Below are 18572 nucleotides of genomic sequence, written 5' to 3'. Positions count from 1 at the left end.
GGAGATGCTTGGAAATGTAAAGCAAAAATAAAAACCTGAGTTCTGGTTTTGGGTGTATAGCTATGGTCATGTAGACTCCAAGCTCTGCTTTACCATTGTGGTGTTTCTGCTTGAAAGGGGAAGAGGTTTGAAGTACCAAAGGGAGCTAGTGACAATGATGTTTTTCATGAGTCTTTTCCACAAGGCTGTTGTTCCTTAGTTTTCTGGGGAGGTTTATAGGTTGCAGTGAAATTCGTGGACATTCATGAAAGTTTATATGCCTGTCTACTCAACAGCCCCAAAGCATTCTCTGATGTGCTAGGAATGTTCTAATATTTTGTAGTGTTTGCAGTAAGTTAATGCTCTTTTAGGTACTAACTTGTTAGCTGAGCTTGCTTTTTGGTGGTAGTTTTTGTAATAGTTAATTTGAGAAGTGATTATTACACACTAGGCCTGTGCCTGCTGGATCTGGAAATTCTTTTAACTTTGTGGCAAAATGATGGGTCTGTGCATTTAGCTGGTGGACAATGATCTATTTGATTGTCACAATTTTAACACATTTGATACTACATTAATTGCATCTAATGTAGCTATAAGAAAAATAGCTGGTTTTGCAGTTGCTTTTGACTATGTAGCTGAAAGATGTAATCTACTGTATGCCATTGTTTTAATTCTAGGAAATTCTACTGCTAAGCAGGTTACTTCTTATTCTGGTGTGTATCTTGTAGACTTATGTGGTATATTGCAAGGTTGGAATTCTCTCTCGTGAACAAATGTTTTCATATCCAAACTCATGAAGGCCTGGAAGAAACTTCTTCAAAATAAAAGGTATGGGGAATATATTTCAACACCTTTCATAGGTTAGACGTGGAATACTTTCCTCTTTGGCTTTAGAATCTCTGGCTTTCAACCTGGCTAGACTTCTGATAACAGTATATAAAATTCTTTCAACTTGATGTCATGCCAAAACTTTTCCCCAGAGAAAGCTGTCTTTATCTTGTTTGGCCAAAAAAGATGTTTGGACTTGCTCTAGTTTCTGAAGAAAGGGTGAGGTCTCCTCAAATACAGGTTTTTTTCAGCCCAACTTAAGACATTGAAGTACAAAATTCACTGTTGTGTCTTGCCTACTATTTTTTCTTTCCTGAGGCAATACAAGTCAAGTGGCAGGTACTGAATGGCATGCTTTCAAAAACAGTGTCTTAATTTCCTGAATTAGTAGAGTGGTACTTCATCTGCCATGAACTTATGTGCAGGATTCTTGTAACATAATGTTCCATTAATAAAATGAGACCATTTAACGTGAATTTTGATTAGCGTACCAAAATTCCCCTGTGCAAAAATGAAAAACATAGGCTTTTGTACCTTTGAATTGATGTGGCAGCTTTGGAAATACACTTTAATTAAGCATAAATTGAAATTTCCTCTAGTATTTAGCAACAGGCTATTAAAAAAATGGAGAGGCATTGATCACCTAAATTTCTCCACTTCTAACATCTTTCTGCTATTCACTTGAGCTTGCTCCTCATATTTCTGAAATAATTCCTCTAACAGTGCTGAATGGTGTTTATGTAAGATGGTGACTGCAATCAAAAACTGATAAAATGGTCTTTTCTGAGAGCTGTTTCCTTGATCAGATAAAAATCAGGAAACTCCAAGATTTTAAGTAACTTAGTTCCTTAAGAGTCTCAAACGTTTTATTTCCGTTAGTGTAGCGAACTGTTAAGTGGACTGGCACATTCTGATAGATAATGTATTTGTGTACACAGCAGTGCAGAAATACTAACCTGTTGTTAAAAAAACCTTTTTTTAGAGCTCTTGCATGGTCTTGCAAATACTGTCCTTATGACAGAACTTGTTGCTTGTTGGTACTTCTCTGCTGCTAGAGAATTTACCTGTTGATTCCTGTGTGCTGGGACCTAAGTGGTTTTGGTGTGAATTCATCATCACTAAGAAAGCTATTACTAGGGGTGATGATTCAGAAGTGGTATGAATTACAGAGCTGTAAACAATTTGGATCAAATTATTTGGAGTTCACTTTGCTGTTTGGCCTGGCTTGATTTGTAATGATTCTTGGGTTTACACTGGTAGCCTAATGGACTACTAGAAGTCCGTGTGTTGGAGGATAAAGGAAAACTGGGCAAAGAGATCTTATCGCGCTAGTTGGGAGGTAAGTTTTTTGTGTTTGTCAAGCAGCTGGGATCTTTCAAGAGCCTGGGCAAATTGTATTATTACCCACAATTTTCAAGTAATGTATTCTAAAGTGATTGCCATGCAATGTAGTTAATAGTCCTCTCATGTTTTTTTAAAAGAAAAAGAATGGAGTAAGTTGTAATTGGATACAATACTCTAGCAAGTTCTTGTGGCTGGTAAGACCTTGCCTTCAGTGTATGCTGGTTCTTTAGTCCCTCGGACAGTTTCTGTTTCAGTTGGTGGAATGAACGCAACCTTAAGCATTATTTGGCTTTCCAGTTATTTAAAAAGACATAACCGAAACTGTTCGTTTCAGGTAAGGCATTTTTATTCATGTATGGCAGAGATACTGACAGATTGAAAGCACAGCTGGTTTTGGTGGGACCCTGAGTTAACACCTGAAAATCAGTGCCTTAGTTTATCTGAACAATGGGGATAATACCCACTTGAAAGGGCTCTTGTGAGGATCTGTATTAAATGGCCTGAGATGCTGGTTCAAAAGGGGTTCTGGGAGTGCAAGGCTGTTCTGAAATGGAATACGCTAAACTGTCCAGAGTGTAAGGAAATACTCCAAGGGGTAACGTAAGAGGGATTCTTGTACTGGCATGTGGAGGTGTTCTCGACAAAAGAAAAATCCCTAAAGTAGTACTAAGATAATTGCTGCTTCAAGATAACTACAGTATCAAACCAGATATAGCCTCTCTGCAAAGGTTATGGTCAAAACGAGGTTATTCTCTTCCAAGAATATTACTTTCTAGTACCTTCACTTCATTACTTCTGAGTCAGGCGATGTAATTTAAGTGCTGTCGTTTTGTCTGTTGGATACTGGTTCTATTGTGACCATTACTGCAACATTAATGAAAAGGTATAATGTGACTGGCACAAAAAAAGAATACTTTCTATGCTTCAGCCAGTTGGAAAGAATTGAATTTCTAAGGAATAGCAATTTGTTTTCAAAGCTAAAAATGAAAAACTAGATGCTTCCTTGATCATCTTCTATTAAATCGAAAGTGAACAATAAATTGAAGGATTTTTATTAGAATTTTAGATTGTGGCCACTTCTCAGTATGCTTGCATCAGCTGGTGTGACGGACTGTTGTGGAGTAATAAAAGACAATGTAAAAGCATTTAAATAACTTGAATTATTCTTAGTTATATTACCCCTGTAATCTAATACATTTCATTCTCTGGATTGTTGAGGTTTGTTCATTCTGGCTCTTAACCGGTTGCCAAACTGAATGTGTTCTGATAGTGAATAATTTAATCCTCTAATTTATCTTGCTTTTTTGTACTTGGTGTCAGAATGCATTGGTAGTACAGCACTTCTCCCTGGTGGTTAGGAGTGTGAGGATAAATAGGAGATGGAAGACTGGATTTTGATCCCTGTTTACTGTTTTTGGTTGGCCTTCAAGATGCTGAATTACAGAGGTTTCCTGGTTTCTTCACTAGTAGCATGGGACTAATGGTCTTACTCTGACATGGAGATGCTGGGAGGCCCCGCTGGTGCTTATGAAATGGTTTGAGTCCCTCTGAGGGGAAGAGTTTTCCTCTTCTGAAGAATTTCAGCTTGTGCGGGAGGGATCAAGTAGGGCTAGTGATGCTATGAAAGCAGTGGATTGCTGTCAGCATTGATCCCAGAAGTAAGGTCAGAGGGGTGCTGTACAAAGACAACAGAAGTGTATGAGTTGGTGAGGAGCTGCAGTGGGAATGGGGACTATGGGAAGAGCTGTAGGTTTTGACAGTTGCGATACGAGGATGACTTTGGAGCACTGGGGGAAGACTAAGGTTGTGGAAGCCCAAACAAATAGTAAATAGATGTTGCTCCTTAGGAAAGGAATATTCTCTGGAGGGATGTGGATGCAAAGGACAGCCTTTGTGATGAATTTTGTGATGGTTTTGGTGGTTTAGATATCTCTGCTTTCAGCATCCAGTCCACGGATCTCATTAAAGCACATCTGATGCCCTGCAAGGGCTCTTGAAGGATCACTTGATTAAGAAAACTTCACAGTTCAAGCAAATTCGGACAAAAGTGGAATGAAAGGAGATCTTTGAGGACACTGACTTCCCCTTCTAGCGATGCTTGTCTTTTTTTCCACTAAGGAACAATGCTGTGGAGTATACTTCAGACTTGGTAATGCTGGATGCCCAGACAAGAACAGCACCATGAATTGGCCACTCCGCTTTTTATGTTGTTCAGAACTACATCTCTGCAGCTTTGAGAGGAGTCTGTACATTGTGATTCAAGCCTCCTTCCCAAATAGTAATTTAGTGTTACAGACTTTACCTGAAGATGTAAAGAGGCACCAAAGCAACTTTCACAACTCTTGCAAGCTACAGCACCTGCTTGGTAGGACAAACCGTGGAATGTGTAGGGCACCAGTCTTCCACTGAACTTCCACCATGCATTGCTTCAGATGCAAAAGTCTTTGACAGCTGCAAATCTAACTGTAACAAGAATTATTTATTAGCTGATGCTTAGTCTTTACCTTCAGCTGTGAATGAATTAGGGGAAGAAGAGAAGACAAGACTTGAGTCAAAACCTTTTTTTTTTTGTACAATGTGCTTGAAATAAAGAAAGAATGCTCTTTGTGACTGCTGTAAGTAGCAGAGACTGGTGTGAAGAAACCCTTGGTCACGGGAGGATGACCAAGCTGAGGCTGTTCTCAAACCAGTGGTATCTCTCCCTGCCTAACCCTTGCATTTCCTGCAGTCTTGTTCAGACTTCCAGATGCTTTTTGCATTCATCGCTGGTTGAATTCCAACAACAGGTGGGATTGTTTGGTGTCTGAATGTTTCAAACAGCTGCTGAGAATTGTTTTTGCCAAATGTCATCATCCTGGGAAGGATGGTAAGCCCAGTTTCTGTAGCCATCTTCATAAACCCCTTCATCTCGTTATGGGTAAATAATCAGCAAAGCAGCTTTTATTTAGAGACTATGCTGCAGTCAGGACTGTCTGAGAGATCAGTGGGGTCCCTTGGAAGTACTGAAGGTTTAGAATGCCAAAGCTGCATGTTAAAACTAGCTTTGTCAGAGGGAACGGGTTTTTCTTCATACTGAATTTAAAAATGGCTCCGTATGTCTCAGGGGTACAAATTTAAGAGTCAAATTCTGTGGGTTTGAATAAAAAGCATTTAGATGACAAAATACTTTGAAAGTTCCCAAGAGAGCAGCTGTTTACCTGTATGCAAGTAGGTATCATTTGACTTCTTAATGCCCAAGCCTAAGGGATAATAGAATTAAAACAACTGTGTCATGTTGCTTAAAGTTTCCCTTTAATCTACCTTTAGAAAGAAGTGATGTGACAGGGAATTCCCTGGGGATGTAAATAGTGGTTGAGCCTTTTTTTTTTTTTTTAAACAAGAATTTTTTTTTATAGATCCTAGATTAGAAAAAATAAAATACTGTGGTCCTGTTTGTGTAGGTTTAGCAGTTCAGCTTCCTCCTGAGTTGTGTTAATATTAAAGGCTGGTGATAATTCAGACACATGACATAGATACTTGTACATAGAGTGAAGGAGCACAAATAAAAGCTTGTATTTTCCAGACCAAAAAGAAGTATTTTCTAGAGAAAAGTGTTTTGGGGATATTAAGGGCTGTTACTAGAGCAAACTGGGAGGAATGGATAGAACACATAGGGGTTTTCGTTTGCCCTTCTTGTTCCTTTACGCAAGCGCTAATTAAAATAACATTTGCAGTGGGAGGTCCCGATGCATTACTTTTGGAGTAAAAGTTGTGGTGATCAAGGAAGCATCTGTGTGTCTGAAAGCTGCAGGGAGTTCAGGAAGCTCCCAGTCACCAAATCAAAGGTGGATTTGACAGATAGGTCAACAGCCAACATCTGGGAATTTTAAATTATGTGCTGTATGAGTTTTGTGCTGGCACTTGGTGAAAGATACACGGCACAAAAGCATGCAGCCTTATGTTTTTAAGACACAAGTGAGCAGTGTCACTGGGCTTTGTACTCCACTTACCACAGACGTTCTGGGACTCACCTAATTTTCATGGAATAAGCCATTGCTCCAAAATCCTCTGGTATTGCAAATTCTTTTATTCCACCATGTCTTTTGAGATGACAGCATTTCACACCAGCCTTGCGTGTCTCTTCAGGCCGTTGGCTTTGTCTGTCCTCCTTGAAGCCAACTTCTAACGCCACAGCAGCCTTGTGCGAACACCTTCCACGCCTTGATGGCCTCTATGTTGTTCATCCATGTACTGTGGAGTTGCGCCATGACGTGCTCTGAGGCAACCTCAAGGCTGGTGCGAGCCAGGCTATCTGCCGGCATGGTGATAAGTGTGAGGGAGCGGGGCGTCAGCAGGGATGGCCAAGTGGAGTGCCGGGTACGGGTGTTGGTGGCCCGATGGTAGTTGAGGTGATGTCCTTAGAGGTGGCTTTGGGGGCAGGAGGGGCACGAAGGGCTGTTTGTCGAGGAAGGGCCGCGGGTGGGGTGGTGGGGCCTCCCCCCTCGCCTGGACTCTCCTCACGGCGCGGCCTCCCCTCACAAGGGAAACGCCGCCGAGACTTTTGTCTCACCTCGTGTGGCTAAGCCAATCACAGCTCACCTGGTATGAACGACAGGCCTCCCGCCAATCATCAACAAAGGGCGCCGCCGCCCAGGCACAGCCAATCACCGCAGAGCAGACGTATTGCTTCACCAATGAGCTTTTACGGATGAGGCAAGGCGCCTCGGAATAGACGGTGAGGCGGGCCAAGGGGCAGAGTGGCAGGGCGCGGTCCAATAGGCGCTCGGGATTGGGTTTGAACCGCCCAATGAGGAGGCTGCCGGGGGGTGGGCCTTAAGGTGAGTATAAAAGGCGCCGCCGGTGCGGGCGGCGGCTGCAGTTGTCACCGGCAGCAGCAGGGAAGGCAGGGACGGGGAGGGTGCTCCGTCCCCGGGACCGTCGCCGCCCGCTGGCCTCTCAACGGAGCCCTTTCCCCTTCGTCCATCTCCTCCGTCCCTGCCGCCATGACCACCACGACCACCTTTTCGGGCATGGACCCCAGTGGCAGGAACAGCTCCAGGTCCGGCGGCGGGGGGCGGGGTGGCTCGGGAGCCGTTGGGACCATTAGGGCGGTGGGGGCTGAGGGCGTTCGCTGCAGGGCCGTCACTCCCCCTCGCCTCAGGGCCTGGGGGCCCGGCCGGGCACGGAGGGGGCTGGCCGGAGCGGCTCTGAAGGGGGGTGGCGGGACGCGAGGCGCGGCGCTTGAGCGGGTGGGGGGGAGTGGCGGTCGCCGGCGGGGTCCAGGCTCGGCGTGTGCGGTTCCTCTTCGCCGTTTACCGGCCGGGTCGGCGGGAGGCGGAGGCGGCGGCCGCACCCACCCGGGGGCAGCGGGCTGCCTGTCGGCTCGGCGAGTCAGCTGCGCTGCCGGGGGGGTGGCGTTGAGGGGGGGGGACGGGGACAGGCAGGCCGTGACCGTGCCCTGCCGCAGCTGCCCGGAGGAGGGGGGTGTGGGAGCTGCAGGGGTGGGAGCTGGCGAGACCCACCCCGGGCTGCTGGGGTGTGCGTGTGCGTCCCTGCCTCTTCCTAACAAAGAAGGGAGGCGACTCCCTGCCTCGCTGCGCGGCCACGCAGCCCCACCGCGGGGGGGGGGACGGGCGGGTGGGGAGGGGGGCACTGCACCCCCGGCTCCCCCTCTTCTCCCCGCCGCCTTTCCCTCCCCGCGGCTGCTAAGACCGTCCTCAGCCCCTTGGCCTGGCGGAGCAGCCCCGGAGGCTGCCGCGTTCTGGGTGGGGCCGAGCGGGCTCCATTGTCTGCTCTCCCCGGCCTCCCCACCTGCCCGCTTCGGCCGGGAGCCCGCCGCTCGGCCGCTGTCCCGCTCCGCTGGTAGCTCGGTTCCCCGCACGCCGCTGCGTTTGACGGCCGGCCGGCCGGCACCTCGCCCTGGCCGGGGTGGACGTTTTGTTGAGGAGCTGCTGCTGCTTCTCGCTTGATCGTCGGCTCGCAGGGAGCATGCTCGGGGGCGGGCTTGGGGGGGGGTGCCCCTTCTCCCGGCTCCCACCCTGCGGCGGGGCCTCGGCCGGGCTCCCGGGGGGCAGACGGGGGCTGGGAAGCGGAGGGGGTGGGGAGGGAGCCGTGGCCTGCCTCGAAACAAAGAAAACTTGGCAGGTACGTCTGGAAGAGATGCGCGGCACTCTGTCGGGCACCCACGTTTCTGCAGGAGTAACAGCTGGCTTGGAGAGGATCGTGTCGGTTTTTCAAGCTATCGTGTCTTTTTTTTTTTTTTTCTGTAAGGTTTTAGCCTGACAAAGCAGATGCTTCCTGTTTGCTTCTGGCTCTTTGGGGTGTATTTTAAAGCGAAAAAAAAACCCCAGCGCTTTACAAAAGTGCTTCCTGGATGGAGCCTGTGGATGAATTTTCAGTATACATCACTGGGTATCAGGTGCAATTTTAAGAGCGGTTTATTGCTTGAAGTGTTAAATGTGGCTTTGATGAAGCATGTTACAACATCTTGAGGCTGTGAGAGGCTTCTAATAAAATCTGTCAACCTTTAGCCAAGGTTGGCAAGAGGGATTATTCTTTTTTAACGGTTTGAGTGATGGCTTTTTTCCTTCAATTGCCTCTTCTGTTAATTTCATTAAGACTGTCAGTGGAAAGTGTTGTGCCGTTAAGAGAGTACTGGTTTCACTGCTCTGGTAAAATAAAGGTGATCTGAGATCTGGGAGCAAGCCCTTCTTTGAACAGACTGTTCTTCAGATTACTGAGTGTAACAGATGTAACTAAGAAAATAAACCTTGTACATGGTGACATTTTCTCTGGAAAAAGATAAGGGAGGGATTCAAGATCATTACACCAACACCATATCTCTTAATTCAGAAGGAAGACAAAGCAAGTCATGAAAACATTCTTGGGTTTTTAAAACATACTATATAGTCTCCTGGGATCCTCCCATTAGCAGCTGAGCATTAGTAATTAGAACTTTGGAGAAGAATTTTGTAAGGAAAAGTAGTTTGCTAGTTAAGTAACACTAAATATCCATGCCACACACCTTTGTGAATTTTTCTTGCTGTTGTGCTTTTTGAGCTCTGTAGGCTGGAGAAGTGTTTTTGTGTTGCATCTGGAATGTAATAGGCACAAAGTCTCTAAAGATCTGAATGCTTTTACTGATGGTGATATTGTAAAATCAGACATGTTCTTTGTGTTGAATTCCTAGGTTTGGTGCATTAACAAGCTGTGTGCTGTTTTCTGTTGCAAAGTTTTAACTTTATTAAATTATTTGTAAAGAAGAGGAAGTCTGCACCATGCCTAGCTTGTTCTGGTCTTTATTTCGGAGCACTGGATATCTTGAAAGCCCAGTTCTGTTGGTGTACTCACATCTCTCTGGGGGTTGTGACAGTTCTCATACGGCCTTATATATTTTTATTCTCCTGGCTTTTGTCTGGCTTCTCCAGCTAACACATCAGCCTTGAAAAGACCTCGTGCTTAAGAAAATAAGATCTGAAGGAATTTACAGTTAAAGATTTATTTTGCTGCTGTTGCTAATTTTGGTTGATTTCTGCAAGTTGGAAAGCAGACCACAATATTGCTCATGAAGTACTGAGCAGGCTTCTTTTGTGCCTGTCTCATAGAAGATTGTTAGATTTAGGTTATATATCTGGAGCTTTGTACACGTGTCTCTCCTAATAATAGTCTAACTTAAAACTGTTTAATTGCACTTTGGAAGTCCAGTCGTATGATACAGACTTGAGGGTTTTTCCAACAAAACAAATCTAGATACTGCAGCCCCCAGTCATCAGTGATGCAACCAGCACTTTGGCTCATACGCCAAACTTTAGTCTTTGCTATGCTGCCAGTTTGAAAATTAATGTTAGCTTTCACCAGGTTCTCTTAAAAAAGCTGGAATTTGACATGCCCACATGTGCTTTTTTTTTTTTTAATTGGCTCAGACTGAAGACTGGTAGCACCAGCTTTTGTTGACACCAAATGAAGCAAGGACACAAGTACAGTGCAGGAGTATTTTATTTTTGTAGGTGTTGCTAAAGAGAAGAGTAGTGGAGATACAGTGCCTGGATTGAATGCTGGCAGGCAGTTTACCTTCATAGTTCAAATTATGCACTGAAGACATGATGGTCTGTGTCATTTGTTAAAAGCCAATGCATAACACAGTCATCTCGCATAGTTTCAGTTTGGACAGAATTTAGATTGTATGACTGTCCCATTACAAGAGCCAACAATGATCTCTTTGTTTATTAGTCTCATTTTATATGTTGGAGTGCAGTTTAGTAGTGGTAATGGTACACACAAGGTTATAAAGCTGACTCTCTCTCCAGAGTGCTGCGTCCTCCTGGTGGCGGGTCCAACTTTTCCTTGGGTTTTGACGAACCGAAAGAACAACCTGTGCGAAGGAACAAAATGGCATCCAGCATCTTTGGAACTCCTGAAGAAAACCCACCTTCCTGGGCTAAATCATCGGGTAAGAACATAGTGCTTTGTTTCCAGATCTGTTGGCATGCAGTAATTCATTTTTTGTATCAGCCTGAAGCTGCTGGTGGCTCAGTGTGGAAACCAGGGTTTGCTCCCTACTTGGTAGTTTAGGGCGATAAATGATGTCTACTTGCATGGGGTTTTTTATTTCTCATTTTGGAGTGCTTCCAGAGAGTTTTTTTTATGCAAGTCTTGGGCATAGGTGTTGCAAGCAGAGAATTGTATTTTGGATGCAATTTCTCCAAGTTAATCAAGTCACAGTAAGGTGAACTTGTGTCTTGGTATTTGGAGTAGCACTGATTGGTCTTGATTATTGAGAGGAAGTTTAGCTTTGTGTTGTACTTGCAGCTGGGATTAAGCTTCCATTTCTGCAGAGCACTGCCAGTATGGATGGCCTTGGGACCCTAGCTTCCATCTGTTTAAATGACACCCTCAACTGCATGAGATGCTGTTGTAAGACAGTAATTTGTGAGTTATTATCTAAAGGACCAGGACTTCTTATAGTGGTAAAGCTTTAATTAAAACAAACAAACAAAAACCAAAACAAACCCTAAACACCCAACTCCCCCTGTAAATGCCAGACTATTTATGCTCTGCTTTCCCAGGAAGTTTATCTTGCAACCTAATTAGAATCAATCTTGGCTCCTAGGGACTAAGCCAGGTGAAATCAGAGATGACTGTGAATCATCTGGACCACAAAGAAGAAACTCAACTGATGCAAACTGTGGAGACTTTGTAGATCCCAAGGTCAGTACATTAACTATGAAGAGCCTGATAATGGGACAATTCACGCTCTGTATGAGATTGCTTTATCACCGATGTGCACAAAGTTGGAAGCATTGTAGGATTTGAAGCCTTATTATTAAATCTGTTCTTTTCCTGAAGGTTCTCTTTTCCATGTGATAGACTTACAGTATGTTAATGAAGGGCTGGATTTTTCTAAAAGGACCACTTTCTAGAGCTCTTAACTCTTCTTATTGATGAGACAGTAATGAAGTGGTGTGAAATCCAGCTTCAGCCATGTGTGTCATTGTGTGTTTTAACAGATTTTACAAACAGTAGTTACCTACAACAAACTCTGTCTGGATCTGACAAAGGACTTGGTTTCACATCGCAACAAGTACTTACCTCAATAGCATGAATGCTTGTTTTCTTTCTGTTACTGTTTTTAATAATACCATCAGGTGTGTTAATTTCTATATATACTGTCTACTTGGTAGCAATATGGAGCACTATTTGTAGTGTTAATGCGGGATTTCCTAGATGTATGATTACACTTAATGGGAAAAACAGGATGGAAGTATAGTAATTCCTCTGAACTTAGAAAAAACAGGAACCTAGGGTAGGCTGTACTTGCATAAACAAATTCTAGAGGGGAACAAAAAAAGAAACCTTGTTCTTTAAAGCTCTCCTACTTTAGGTTTTCTGAAAAGAGCTGGATAGGTAAATCGTTGATCTCAAATGTTGTGGCAGATACCTTTTGCCTGATGGATTATAACGAGCAAGTTTTATTTTGATAATGCGCATCCACCATCACAACCTATTTTTGTTATTAATAGGCACTTTGAGCTGTGAAACTGTTCTTTGTTGCAGAAAATGTCTTGTTACAATTTAGCAAATGTAAGTGAGATTAAATTTCTAGCTGCTATCACAGAAGACGAATAAACTCTTTAGTCTAATTCTATTTTCTACTTAATTGTATTAAATACTGTGGTTCTCAGCTTTGCAAACAGATTCTTCTAATGCAGAATACTTTAATTTTATGCATTAGTTACAGCTACAAACAGCAGAAGCTGGAGCTAGTGTACTGTAGCCCAGTTTGAGATTTAAGACAATGTATTTGTGTGAGTTTCTGTGTATTTATATCCTGATGACTGCAGTTACACTATGTAATTAACAATGTTTTATCTATGAAAGTTGATAAAACTTCATGCCATTGAGGAACCTTGGCTGCTGCTGGAAGACTTTCTGTATCTTTGTGTCAAGTTGCAGCCTGTGAACAGCTTCAGTATGAAAAGAATGTTTAGCTGTTTATGTGGTGAAGGAAACTTTATCAGTAACATTGCAAAAAGCTGATCTCTGTTTCACAAATGAAGTTAAATATCCTGGATAGAACAAATGCTCTTGGCCTTGCTAACAGCTAAATGTCTGTTGTTGGAAAGAGTCACTTGGTAGAAAGGAGGGGACACTGAATTATTGCTAATTGCTTACAGTATAACATTCTTGTAACTACTGCTCAGCAGTTACAATGTTCTGGTTACTGTCAGTGCTGCCTAATTTAGGGTGCTGTATATAATAGTGTTCTTGCTGACCCATGTCCTTCACAGTGTGGGAATAACAAGTATGCTATGTTACAGGTTGTCAGGATTACTGCAGTAGTATCTGTCTATTTACTTAACATACTTCTAGAAGTTAAACAGCTGATGAAATTATATTAGTCACTCCATAAGAATTGGCGCTTAGAAACCCATAATATTAATCTGCAGAAATATGTATGTAGAACCCACTGTGCCACTCTGATATCTGTCCCTAAGAGGCCATTGCTGGTCTAAAAGTGCTTCATCGGGTCTGTCACTCAAAGTGTCGCTAGATAGAGCAGTGTTCCCCACCACCGTGGTTGTAATGTGGAGTATTGAGTACCCTGTCGATGGAAGGGGAAAATACATTGTGAAATGTGAGATATAATGTGTTTCTCTCTCTTCTAGGGAGGAGATGGTGGTGGTGAAACTTCTGGTGAGTAACTCCTTTGGACTCTTCTGGTAAAAGCCTTTTGCAGTTAAGCACTTTTGAAATAGAAGAGGATGTAGGATATGTAAATGGTCATGTATTAGGAGAGAGGGAGCTTGGGGTTGTCCATTGAATCCGTCAAATCAATAAAGTGACCTGACTACTTCAGTGGAAGTGTGGTTATGGAATGAAATGGTGGAGTGCCTGTTAGTCATCAGCTTAAAAATGAGAACAGTCCTGTTCATTTATTTTGCCAGCAGCAGTTGTTGTTGAGATTTGTTTAAGTACTAGAAGGCAAGGTGGATACTATATGGCTGTTATATATATCTTATAATTAAATAGTACCATCAACTTAACTGATTTTAGTTTAGCAATTTATTTCCTGTTGTATTCTCATACAGCAAACACTACATTCACAGAAATGATCAAAACCAGCTACTGCATCTGAAAGTGTCTGCATTAACTAGCTTCTAAGTTCCTGTTGCTTTTTAAATGCTGATTCTTGCCAAGGAAGTTCATATGCATACTGCAAATTTCATGTAAACAGAGACGTTTCCCCAAGCAGCATGCATGTTAACCTTGAAGTGTTTTTTCTAGCTCTGAGGCTGGAAATCTCTCCTTTGTAAGATTCACCTTAAGAATAGCTTACTTCCTGATGAGAGGAATGTGTATGTTGACTGCATGCTTTCTAAGTGCTACTTTCAACACCTAAGAGTTGTGGGAGATCACTAAAGCCATTAGCAGTTCCATGTCCTGAAAAGACTTCTGCTGGGAGGCTGAGAGTTTTTCCAGAATGTTTTTAACTACCTCTGAGCGGTATCTGTGCCCAAATTAAGTCTTGCCTCTTTAGCAGGCTGCTTCTAATCAAACTATACAGGCTTCTTTAGTACTTCTTTCCCATGCCTGCCTGATCCTAATTAGCACTGTAGGCATTTAGAGTTTATGTCTTGAGTAGGAGGATGTGGTTTGATAATAGAAGTAAACTGATCTAAGGGCTCTGCTGCTTCTCCTGGTACTTGCTTAAACCAGCTCACCATGGGGCCAGATGAGAGCCTGTAGGCGGTGGTGAGGTGAGAAGAGATGGGATGGGAGAAAGCAGAAATAGGGCTGTCTGGGTTAGCAATAGCTGACAAACTTCTGAGTACAAAGTGATATTCCTGACTCTTAGAAAAAGTTTGTGTTTTCACAGGTTTCATATTTATTGGATTTTGGGTTGTTTCTGGTAGGTGACAGTGAAGGAAGTTCTTATCAAGTAACAAGTAAATGTTTGCTGGGAGGTGTTGGGGTTTTTTGGGTTTGGTTTTTTTGGGTTTGGTTTTTTTTTTTTTAAAAAAAAGGCATTACTGGAAGGTAACTGGGATTGTTTACTGTTGTGGCCATAACTAAAAATTACATTTTTGAAGATGGTCAAGATGAAATAAAAATGACAGGCAAAAGTTTGAACGTTAAACTTTCACTGATGGTACTTAGGAAGGAGTAGAAAGTTAATGCTTCTTGGAAATGGTGTCTGTGGCAGATACCCGTGAACCTTGATGGATTGTTAAATTAATTTTTACCAGTGATAGCTTTAGGTATCATAGCTTAACGGAGCACAGAGTCTTGTTGAGCTAGCTGTGTCACTCCACCACTCAATACTCTGCTGTGTGAGATAGCAGACATGAGCTGGTGAGCATCCCGCCTGTCACACGTGTGACTCTGTACTCAGTGTTGTAGACCTGTCTCTGGGTTTGAAAGGGGCTGAATGAATACACCTTCAAGTAAAAACTGTCTGCTTACAAGCTCACAGCATAACTAGATTCTTAATAGGTTTCCATCATTAAAAAAAAGTTTATTCTCTTGAATTTGGAAATTATTTTCTGTATGTGACTGATTATAAAGCCCCAAGTAGGTTTCAGGTGGGGTACGCATATTTATTAATAATGCCTGTCCAGGGGAAGAAAACTTGTTCATTTTGCAGTAGTGTTCTTGCTTCCTATTTGCAAGCTGTAGTTCTTTTCTATGCGTCAAAGTTTCCAGTGGTTTGCAGTATACTCAGTAGAAAGCTGTTTAAGAGATTATACCCTTTCTGATAAGGGAAGAACTTTAACATTTGATCTGACTCTGTTGCATTTACCACTTTAGTTATTAGGTTGTCAAACTTATCTATACCTTGATTATCTGGAAGGTACTAACGTGTGTATCAGCTGGCTACATGAGCCTCTAAATGCTGCAGAAACTTCCTCCAAAGTCTCCTGTGATAGTAATTCTTGTTTCTTTTGTGATTCAGTTAGCACTGTGTACTTAATGAATGTGACTAGCTAAGGAGAACTGGACAGCACTCAATTGACTGTCACCAATGACTGACTTTACATGATACACAGGAAGGTGGAGTCTGGCCTTTGGTGGACAGATCATCATCATGAGTACAGCTGAAGGCACAGACAATGGAGCATTCAGTGCTGTATGAACAGTGGGCATGGCCACAGTTGTTCTCCACTTGCTGAGTAAGCAGGCAGTGTACGCCTGAGCTACAGAAGCTTCAAGCTTAAAACTTCATATTAACTATTTTGTTCAGATGTGCCTGTGGGTTAATGAATACAGCAGAGAACTTATATTGTAGATTATTTCTGATTGCATGGAGACTGTACTAAGCAGCTGGAGTTCTTTGAGATTATTGTAAGCATGGATACAGGGGGTTTAGTGGACACAAGTAGGTTTTCAGTGTTTCTGATAAAATTCTGCATCAAAGATTATTTAAAAAAAAATAAACAGCGTTGCCACAGGATTGGAAGAAAGCTGCTCCTGTGGATAGGAAAGTAGCTAAACAGGAGGCAAAGGGTAAGGGCTTAGTGATTGCTTTTCATGTTGGAAAAATGAGCTATGGGCAGTGATGCTGGAGCTAGTTTTATTCGGTGCTTTCATCTGTGACCTGGAAAAGGTAATGAACAGTGAAGTCTTCAATTTTGTTGGTGGTATTAGCTCTTTCAAGTAGTCAAATTGTGCTGATGGTGAGAAAATCTCAACTGTCACAAGGACTCAACTAAATAAGATAGGCAGGTAAAAAGGTGGCAGGATAATCTTTGTATAAGTAAGTATAAAGTAATGCATCTAGGGGGGGAAAAACCCCCAACACCTAAACTGTGCCAGTCTTGTGTTCAGCTCTGTGCAGCAGTTAACTCTCGGGATCTGCCTTGAGTCTTGTTACTGAAAGTTCTCTGAAATGCTTGGAGGTGCCAGCAAAATATTGAATGTCATCAGAGAACGGGAAATGACATAATTTTGCCTCTGTAAACAGTGATATGCCCACATTTTTAATTGTGTATACAGTCCTTGAAATGTAAGACCAGAAGGTTGTAGTGAAGGTTAACAAGGGGCAGAGGAAGGTGATGGGAAAGGTAAGGGGGTGAAGTAGCTGCCTTATGAGGAGAGACTAAAATGACTGTGCCTCTTCAGTTTGGAGAGAAGGCTGAGGGAGAGGGAATACGATCAAGATTTATTAAATCATGAAGGTGGTGGTTAAGGTGAATGTGCAGCTGTTCCTTGAATCCTCCAAACCAAGAACTAGTGATCATTAGATGAAACTAAGGGGTCTGTCAAAAACAGATGAAGTACATCTTCACAGAGCTGGTGGTGAAGCTCCACTCCCTTCACACCCCCCCCCCCCCCCTTCCAAGTATCAGGGGGCTACTTGGTGCTGATATTTGGGCCTTTGGCTCATAACTGATTGTGTTACTCTATAAAAATGTGAGATGCTAATGTACTTGCTGTGCTCATTAATTAATTGTCAATGAAGCAGATACATTAGTTATTTGCTACTGTATCTAAAGTGCTTCCTGTGAAGAATTCCTTCTGTGTCCTGTCTTCACTTTTGTTCAGAATTATTTAAAATAGATTAAACTATCATGTGCTTTCAAGGGAATGTACTATTGGAGCCTACCCATGCATGGCTGTTCCCTAGTCTGTTCTCTGTGAAGCCTCAGAAGTGTCCGTCAGATCCTCTTCCCTCTAGTTACGAAATTGGGAATGTAGTTTAAATCTGAGCTCTTGCTCACAAATACTGGTGCTTCTGTGACTCTGTTTCCAGCACCTGCTCAGACTTTGAGCTACAATTGTCATAGTCATACACTGACAAATAAGATGTATGAGACTTAAACTGCTTGTCATTAAAAAAAATAAAAAAATTGCTGGGGTCCCCTAATAGCAGCTGAGTGAATGTGGCTCTTGAATGTTTGGAACTGAACTGTAAGGCATCAGAGTGCATCTGAAAAACACTTCAGAAGGCTGAAGTCTGCCCTGCCAGCAGGTTACAGCAGCACTCTGAGTGTGTCTGTAAGCCTGGAGAAAACTTACAGGAGTTGATCTTCTGTCTAAGCCAGCAAAACATCTGGCTTTCATCATCTGCATCAAACACTTTAAAAGCTTCTTTTCTTCTAGAAAACACTGAGGCTGATGTAGAAGCTGCCCCAGGTCAGAATGAAGAAAAATCCCTGCCTGCTGCACCTGTTCCTAGCCCAGTAGCACCAGCACCTGCACCGTCCAGGAGAAATCCACCTGGTGGCAAGTCCAGCCTAGTCCTCGGTTAAACCTTTCCCTTCCTGACTGTTTTGAACTCGTGTCTGTTTCTTTCCCCCATGCTTGTGAACTGCACAACTTGAGCCTGACTGTACATCTCAAATTTCTTTCATTAAAAAGAAGCACTTTATGTACTCCATCTTTTTTTGAGATCAAGGTTTTTTTTCCACTTCTGTCCTGTGTTTCCCCCAGATCTGCTGGAAGTGACATGAGTGTTTTCTAGTGATAGACTTGAGGGAAAGCTTTATGAAGTATAGTAATGTAATTCAAAGGAGAGTAGTTTGGTTCTAAGTGTGCTTAGAGGGTTTTGGTACTGAGTTGTTTTGGTTTTTTTTTAGAACCCCTTAGCTTTACAAGGGTCTAGAATCCTGGTTAAACAGGCCAGCAAACAATCAGCAAGAGCAGTCCCTTCCTCCACATGTGGGATTTGGGGATCTAAAAGGCTTCATTGACTGCATGTGGTAAATGCCTTGTGCCCTGCTGTGCCATATAAATCATAAAGTGGTTAGTGTACACCATGCTGCCTTTAAAAAAAAAAAAATTAAAAAAATCTTGATACTGGACTACTATGAAGCAGGGTATGTGCCAAATAGAGGGCTGATGACCAGAGCCGCCTGGCCTAATGCTAGGAGGGGATTTATTCAGACTTTATTCAGTAAAGGTGGAGTGGATCGTATAAATAAATAAAAATTACAGGGCATTTT

General features: G+C 42.9%; 1 protein-coding gene across 1 annotated transcript; it reads left to right on the top strand.

Annotated features, from left to right (window-relative positions):
- The first annotated feature begins 7008 nt into the window (after positions 1-7008).
- Positions 7009-18007, top strand: JPT1 (Jupiter microtubule associated homolog 1). The gene is made up of 5 exons (XM_075044499.1): positions 7009-7189; positions 10437-10579; positions 11240-11337; positions 13296-13323; positions 17731-18007. The coding sequence occupies exons 1-5, from the start codon at positions 7134-7136 to the stop codon at positions 17877-17879; spliced, it is 474 nt and encodes a 157-aa protein (XP_074900600.1). The 5' UTR covers positions 7009-7133; the 3' UTR covers positions 17880-18007.
- Positions 18008-18572: the final 565 nt, after the last annotated feature.

The sequence above is a fragment of the Buteo buteo genome, chromosome 13 (genome assembly GCF_964188355.1).
Source record: "Buteo buteo chromosome 13, bButBut1.hap1.1, whole genome shotgun sequence".
Taxonomy (NCBI): domain Eukaryota; kingdom Metazoa; phylum Chordata; class Aves; order Accipitriformes; family Accipitridae; genus Buteo; species Buteo buteo.
The sequence above is the reverse complement of the archived record's forward strand: the minus strand, read 5'-3'. Positions and strand labels throughout refer to the sequence as shown.

Bases quoted from the DNA above. Each gene is read 5' to 3' on its own strand.
- JPT1 (XM_075044499.1), top strand. From the start codon at position 7,134: ATGACCACCACGACCACCTTTTCGGGCATGGACCCCAGTGGCAGGAAC. The intron at 7,190-10,436 runs GTCCGGCGGCGG...CTCTCTCTCCAG, and splicing joins AGTGGCAGGAACAGCTCCAG to AGTGCTGCGTCCTCCTGGTG. The intron at 13,324-17,730 runs GTGAGTAACTCC...CTTTTCTTCTAG, and splicing joins TGGTGGTGGTGAAACTTCTG to AAAACACTGAGGCTGATGTA.